Genomic DNA, 8303 nt, shown 5'->3' with positions numbered 1-8303 from the left:
TCAAAAAGTTATAGAATCGTCAAAATTCTAAAGTCGAAAAACATTGAAAAATCGTAAAACTGAAAAATTAAATATCGAGAAATTGAAAAATTAAAAAAACTAAAAATCAAAATTCAATAGTCACAAGAAGTAAGAATTCTAAAATTCTAAAATTGAAAAAACCAAAAATTTTAAAAATTATAATTGCAATCACATTCTTACATATTTTTTAAAATGAAAGCTAGAAAAATTGAAAAATTAAAAATGGAAACATACAAAAGTTGGAAAATTGAAAAAAAGAATAATTAAAAAATATGAAAGTTAGTTAAAATTTGAAAAATCCAAATATTGAAAAATTTCACAATGAACAAAGGAAAATTAGAATATCAGAACATTGAAAAACCGACAAATTGAAAAAAAAAAGAAAATGACAAACCAAAATGAAAAATTGCAAATCCAAAGATTGAAGAAATGAAAACTTGAAAAATCAGAAAACTCGGAGAGATGCACGTCGTAAAATTGCAGAAGAAAAAACTGAAAAACTGGAAAAATGCAAATCGAAAAAATAAAGAACCGATAAATTGAAAACACAAAAATTGTAAAATCAAAATAATGCAAAGTTGAGAAATTGTAAAAATAAAGAATATGAAAAACCGAAATCAAAAATTGCAAATCGAAAGTTGAAAAAACGAAAAATAAAACTATTCAAAAGTTAAAAAAATTACAAGTTGAAAAATCCAAAACGCAAAAATTTCACAATGAATAAAGAAGAATTACAAAATCAGGACATTAAAAAACCGAAAAGTTGAAAAAATAAAGAAATGACAAACCAAAACGAAAATTGCAAATCGAAAGAGTGAAGAAATGAAAAATCGAAACATCCAAAAGTTGGAAAATCGGAAAATTGGAAAATTAGAAGAGAAAACTCGGAGAGATATATATATCGTAAATTTGAAGAAGAAAAAAAAATAAAATCTGGGAAAATGCAAATCGAAAATATGTGGAATCTATAAACTGACAAAACAAAAAATTATAAAACCGGCACAATGAAAAATTGAGAAATTGTCAAAATAAAGAATATGAAAAAGTGAAACCAAAAACTGCAAATCGAAAACTGAAAAAGTAAAAAATAAAAAAAATTTAAACTCAAAAAATTTAAAAGTTAAAAAATCCAAAAATTGAACAATGACACAGTTATAAAAGAAGAATTAAAAAATCAGAACACTGAAAATCCGAAAAATTGAAGAAAACAAAGAAAATGACAAATCAAAACGACAAATTGCAAATCGAAAACGTGATTAAATGAAAAATTGAAAAATCGGAAAATTGAAATGTTAAAGATGGAAACATCCAAAAGTTGGACAAGGGAAAACTGGAACAATACAAAAGAAATAAACTTGGAATAATGAAAATTCGAGAAACTGTAAGCTTTTTGGATTTTGCATTTTAAATTTTTCAATTTTTCGATTTTTCAATTTTTTATTTCTTCAATCTTGCGATTTGCAAGTTTCGTTTTGGTTTATGCTTTTCTTTATTTCTTTTTCGGTTTTTCAATGTTGTGGTTTTCTAATTCTTTTTTTTTTCATTGTGAATTTTTTCAATCTTTGGATCTTTCGACTTTAAATTTTTTAACTTTAAAATTTTTTTATTTTTCTTGTTGGTTTGTCATTTTTTAATTTTTTTCAGTTTTTCAGTTTTTCAATGTTCCTATTTTTTAAATCTTCGTTTTTTATTGTGAAAATTTTCAATTTTTGGATTTTTCAAGTTTTAAATGTTTTAAGTTTAATATTTTTTAATTTTTCATTTTTTGAAATTTTTGATTTTGGTTTCTCATGTTCCTTATTTTTACAATTTTTCAATTTTTCATTGTTCCAATTTTATAATTTTTTGTTTATTCCGTTTAATTTTTTACAATTTGTCCTTCTTCATTTTTTCTATTAGGATTTTTCCAGTTTTTCATTTTTTTTCTTCTTCAATTTTACAATATGCATCCCAAAGGGTTTTGTTTGTAATTTTCTAATTTTCTGATTTTTCGACTTTTGCACGTTTCCATTTTTAATTTTTCAATTTTTCATTTTTTCAGTCTTTCGTTTTGCAATTTTTCGTTTTGATTTTCTTTATTTTTTTCAATTTATCGCTTCTTCATTGCTTCGATTTGCATTTTTCCAGTTTTTCATTTTTTTCTTCTTGAATTTTATGATATACACCACTCCAAGTTTTCTTTTGTAATTTTTTAAAAATGGAAATAACGAAAAATTAAAAAATTTAAAAGTTGAAAATCCAAAAATTGAAACAATTCACAACGAAAAAAGAATTAGAAGATCAGAAGATTGAAGAACCGAAAAATGAAAGAAATAAAGAAAATGAGAAACCAGAACGAAAAATTGCAAATCGAAAGACTGAATAAATTGAAAAATTAAAAAAAATTAGAAATGGAAACATCCAAAACTTGGATAAATGGAAAATAGGAAAATTACAAAAGAAAACTCGGAGAGATGCATATCGTAAAATTGAGGAAAAAAAAAAATGAAAAACTGAAAAAATGCAAATCAAACAATGAGGAAGCGTTACATTCAAAAAATTATAATGTAAATTTATGAAATAATAGACTTTTGGATTTTCTATTTTAAATTTTTCAATTGTTCGATTTTTCAATTTTTTATTTCTTCAATCTTTCCATTTGCAATTTTCGTTTTCGTTTGTCCTTTTCTTTATTTTTTTTCGGTGTTTCAATGTTCTGGTTTTCTAATTCTTTTTTTTCATTGTGAAATTTTTGAATTTTTGGATTTTTCAAGTTTTAAATGTTGTAAGTTCAATATTTTTTAATTTCTCATTTTTTGCAATTTTTGATTTCGGATTTTCATGTTCTTTATTTTTACAATTTTTCAATTTTTCATTGTTCCGATTTTATAATTTTTTGTTTTTTCCATTAATTTTTTTACAGTTTATCCTTCTCCATTTTTTCGATTTGAATGTTTCCAGTTTTTCATTTTTTTTCTTCTTCAATTTTAAGATAGGCATCTCCAAAACTTTTGTTTTGTAATTTTCCAGTTTTATGATTTTACAACTTTTGGACGTTTCCATTTTTAATTTTTCAAATTTTCATTTCATCAGTCTTTCGTTTCGCAATTTTTCGTTTTGATGTTCTTTATTTTTTTCAATGTATCGTTTCTTCATTTCTTCGATTTGCATTTTCCCAGTTTTTAATTATTTTCTTTTTTAATTTTATGATATGCACCTCTCCAAGTTTTCGTTTGTAATTTTTTGAAAATTGAAAAAACTAAAAATTTAAAAAATTAAAAGTTAAAAATCCAAAAATTGAAACATTTCACAACGAAAAAAGAATTAGAAAATCAGAAGGTTGAAAAACCGACAAATGAAAAAAATGAAGAAACTGAGAAACCAGAACGAAAAAATGCGAATCGAAATATTGAAGAAAAGAAAAATTGAAAAATCGAAAAACTGTAAAATTAAAAATTGAACCATCCGAAAGTTGGAAAATCGGAAAACTGAAAATTTACAAAAGGAAACGGAGAAAGGTGCATATCATAAAATTGCAGAAGAAAAAACTGGAAAACTGAAAAAATGCAAATCGAAAAAATGAAGAAGCGTTAAATTAAAAAAATTAAATGGAAAAAACAAAAACTATAAAAATTGTTAAAATAGAGTTTATGAAGAACCGAAACCAAAAATCGCAAATCAAAAATTGAAAAAACGAAAAATGAAAAAATTTAAACCTTGAAAAATCCAAAAAATTTAAAAATTTCACAATGTAAAATGAAGAATTAAAAAATTAGAACATTGAAAAATCAAAAAATTGAAAAAATACAGAAAATGACAAACCAAAACAAAAAATTGCAAATTGAAAAATCGAAGGAACGAGAAAACGAAAAATCCTTAAATTGAAAAATTAAAAATGGAAACATCCAAAAGTTGGAAAATCGGAAAACTAGAAAATTACAATAGAAATCTCGGGGAGCTGCATATCGTAAAATTGAGGAAGAACAAAAATGAAAAACTGGAAAAAAGCAAATTAAAAAGATGAAGAAGCGTTACATTGAAAAAATTATAATGTAAATTTGAGAAATTGTAAACTTTTGGATTTTCCATTTTAAATTTTTCAATTTTTCGATTGTGCAATTCTTTATTTTTTCAATCTTTCGATTTGCAATTTTTCGTTTTGATTTTCTCAATTTTTTTCAATTTGTCGCTTCTTCATTTCTTCGATTTGCATTTTTCCAGTTTTTAATATTTTTGTTCTTTAATTTTATGATATGCACCTCTCCAAGTTTTCGTTTGTCATTTTTTGAAAATTGAAAAAACTAAAAATTAAAAAATTTAAAAGTTAAAAATCCAAAAATTAAAACATTTCACAACGAAAAAAGATCGGAAAATTGAAAAACCAAAAAATTTAAAAAAATAAAGAAAATGAGAAACCAGAACGAAAAATTGCAAATCAAAAGATTGAGTACATTGAAAAATTAAAAAAAAAATTAAAAATTAGAAATGGAAACATCCAAAACTTGGAAAAATGGAAAACGGGAAAATTACAAAAGAAAACTCGGAGAGATGCATATCGTAAAATTGAAGAAGAAAAAATGAAAAACTGGAAAATTGCAAATCGAAAAATTAAAGAAGCGATAAATTGGAAAAACAAAAAATTATGAAATCGGAATAATGAAAATTTAAGATATTGTAAAATTAAAGAATACGAAAAACCGAAATCAAAAATTGCTGTTCAAAAATTGAAAGAATGAAAAATTCAAAAATTCCAAAGGTTAAAAAATTTTAAACTTGAAAAATCCAAAAATTGGAAAAATTTCACAATGTAAAAAGAAGAATTAGAAAAATGCAAATCGAAAAATTGAAGAAGCGATAAAATATAAAAATTAAATGGAAAAAAAAATTATAAAAGCGGAATAATGAAAAGTGGAAAAATTGTTAAAATAGATATTATGAAAAACCGAAACCAAAAATTGCAAATCAAAACTTGAAAAAATGAAAAATCCAAAAATTGAAATATTTCAAAAAAAAACAAGAATTAAAATATTAGAACAACGAAAAACCGAAAAATTGAAAAAATAAAGAAAACGACAAACCAAAACAAAAAATTGGGAATCGGAAAATTGAAGGACCGAAAAATTGAACAATGAAAAAATTGCAAACTTAAAAATGGAAACATCCAAAAGTTGGAAAATCGGAAAACTGGAAAATTACAATAAAAATCTCGGGAAGAAAATTGAGGAACAACAAAAAATGAAAAACTGGAAAAATGCAAATGAAAAAAATTAAGAAGCTTTACAAAAAATTAAATTGGAAAAGTAAAAATTATAAACCCTTGGATTTTCATTTAAAATTTTTCAATTTTTCGATTTTTCAATTTTTATTTCGTCGATTTTCCGATTTACAAGTTTCGTTTTGGTTTCTCATTTTTTTTTCGGTTTTTCAATGTTCTGATTTTCTGATTTTTTTTTTCTTCATTGTAAATTTTTACAATTTTTGGATCTTTCGACTTTTAAGTTTTTTAACTTTTAAATTTTTTAATTTCTCGTGTTGGTTTGTCATTTTTTTTTCAGTTTTTCAGTTTTCCAATGTTCTCATTTTTTAATTCTTCGTTTTTTATTGTGAAATTTTTCAATTTTTGGATTTTTTAAGTTTTAAATGCTTTAAGTTTAAAATTTTTTAATTTTTCATCTTTTGCAATTTTTGATTTTGGTTTTTCATGTTCCTTTCACAGTTTTTCAATTTTTTCGTTGTTCCAGTACTTCCAATTTTAAAATTTTTTGTTTTTTCCATTTAATTTTTTAGAGTTTATCCTTCTTCATTTTTTCGATTTGAAGTTTTCCAGTTTTTAACATTTAAATTTTTTAATATTTCATTTTTTCGATTTTGGATTATCGCTTCTTATAAAAAATTGGGATATCGAAAAATTGAAAAATTGAAAATGGAAACACCGAAAAGTTGGAAAATTGGAAAACTGGAAAATTACAAAAGAAAACTCGGAGAGACGCGTAATGTAAAATTGAAGAAGAAAAAAATGAAAACCTGGAAACACGCAAATCGAAAAAATGAATAAGAAATCAAAAATTAAAACATCGAAAAATTGAAAACTCAAGACATTTTAAATCGAAAAACTGCAAAATCTAAAAACTGACGAAACAAAATAAAAATTGAAAAATTGCAAACCGAAAAATCGAAAAAACAAAAAAATATCAATCAACTTTAAATAGAACGATGTCTAAAATATATTTCCATAAAATTTTGTAAATATTGAAACCCATATCGGCTTTTTTACGTAATTGATGTTATGTCTACTAATTTGTTGGTTATCCTTGTACATTAGTACAGGTCAAAATTATACTACGACCTCTCGCTTAAACTCGCCCAAAAATGTAACCACAAGGAAAATACTACTTTGTATTTCAAAGATTATTTTAATATACTTGAAATTACTTCGTGGGAATTCCTAATTAATGCAAAGGTTCTTCCAGTTTTCGGAAATTAATTATCGCCACTATGTTGCAATCGAAAAACCCAAATTTTTCTCGAACATCCGCATAATTATATCCCTGAAATTTCTCTCTCTTGACATTATAATTCGTCTATTTTCGCTACAGCCAAACCCAGAATTTAAATCGCCGCTGTCGTTTTATTTTACACTTCTTACTTAAAAACCACAACAAACAAAAAATTCATCGACGAAGTCAAATGTTAGTCCCATAAATAACTTTGTCTCGAATTAACTTATCATATTTATTCATCAGCTGTCAGCCGCAAGAAAATAACATAAATCCAGTCCCTACTAGCGTAGTTAACACCAGCTTAACAACATTTTAAAAAACCCACCAACACGCTGCCTATAAATGCGGCGATTTTTCAGCTGAAATATTATTTCACCATGAAGATCGTGCCCGCGTTGCTCCTCCTGGTAGTCTACTCCCAAGCCGCCAAGTTTCGTGTGTTTGCAAAATCATCTTCAACCCTCAATGATTACCTGTTGTAATTTCAGCCCCCAATTTCAAAAAATGCAACCGTAAAGAACCCGACCTGGACAAGTGCATGAAGGAGGCGGCTCAGATTGGACTCGCTCAAGGGTTCAAACACTACCCCCAAATCGGACTGGCGAGTTTTGAACCCCTGGAGGTGTCAGAACTGAAAATAGGAGCTGGGAGCCAGTCGGTGGTGAACGTAGAACAAAATTTCAAAAATTGCAAATTCTACGGAATCAACGGGGCCAAAATCGACGAGTTTAAGTGAGTAGATGGGTTGTGGTGGGTCTAAGTGGTTCTTAAAGGTTTGATTTGGAGGGAAAGTTCGTCAAAGGGAAAGGGGTGATTCCTGAAATTAAGATGTTATGCGACTATGAGCTGAACGGGAAGGTTTTGCTTTTGCCGATTGTGGGAACAGGACCCAGTACCGTCATTCTACGTAAGTTACTTTTTATTTTTTTTATTGTGTAATTTTTTTTTGTTTTGTTTTTAGGAAATATTAACGTGACGCTGCTTTTTGACTACGTAGAAGTGCCCAAAAATGGGAAAACGTACCTTCGTTTTACTGCCAATGAGCTGACTTTGGATCCCGATTTCGTTTATTTCAATTTTGAGAATCTGTTTAACGGGGACAAGCAATTGGGGGATGGGATTAATAATGTTTTGAATGAGAATTATAAAGAGGTGTATGCTGATGTGAAGCCAGGGTACGAGAAAGGTCTGGGTTTAATTTTGGAGCAAATTCTCAATAATGTGTTTTCGAAAGTTTCGCTGGAAGAGGCTTTGGATTAGATAGGAAACCCCATGTAATTTTAGGTAGATGTTAATAAAATTTGAAATACAAATTGGTGTTTTTTGTCCTTGAATTCAAGAGTTCTGGTATTCTAGAATTCTTCCTTTTTTATTCTTTCTTCTTCTTTTTCTTATTTCTTCGTTCTTCTGTCTTCTTTCATCTTTCTTCTTCCATCTTCCTATTTCCTAGATAATGGCCACTTGGATTATTTAATTCGTCAGATTCTTGGATCTTTGAGTTACTGGTTTCTTCAAATCTTGAATTTTTGTATTATTGCATTTTTGGATTCTTGAATTTTTGAATTCTTGAACACCGGATTTTTGGTTCCCTGGATTTTCGAATAATTAATTTCAACTTTCAGATTTTTTTATTCTTGGATTCTTGGAACTTTAGATCCTTGAATCTTGGAATAATTAATTTAATCTTTGAATTCATAAATTCCTGAATTCTTAAGTTTTTTGAGTTTTTGATTTGTTGAATTCCCCTCTTTTCGTTATTTCAACTGTCACTTTCTAATTCTTAAATTTTTCCGTTATTCAATT

At 26.3% G+C, this 8303-nt stretch overlaps 1 protein-coding gene across 1 annotated transcript; it reads left to right on the top strand.

Annotated features, from left to right (window-relative positions):
* Positions 1-6824: 6824 nt before the first annotated feature.
* LOC135136832 (protein takeout-like) lies at positions 6825-7813 on the top strand. The gene is made up of 4 exons (XM_064066258.1): positions 6825-6935; positions 6989-7232; positions 7274-7407; positions 7462-7813. The coding sequence occupies exons 1-4, from the start codon at positions 6878-6880 to the stop codon at positions 7758-7760; spliced, it is 735 nt and encodes a 244-aa protein (XP_063922328.1). The 5' UTR covers positions 6825-6877; the 3' UTR covers positions 7761-7813.
* The last annotated feature ends 490 nt before the right edge of the window (positions 7814-8303 follow it).

The sequence above is a fragment of the Zophobas morio genome, unplaced genomic scaffold (genome assembly GCF_036711695.1).
Source record: "Zophobas morio isolate AGI-343-1 ecotype UQ-CSIRO unplaced genomic scaffold, CSIRO_AGI_Zmor_V1 ptg000027l, whole genome shotgun sequence".
Classification (NCBI taxonomy): Eukaryota; Metazoa; Arthropoda; class Insecta; order Coleoptera; family Tenebrionidae; genus Zophobas; species Zophobas morio.
The sequence above is the reverse complement of the archived record's forward strand: the minus strand, read 5'-3'. Positions and strand labels throughout refer to the sequence as shown.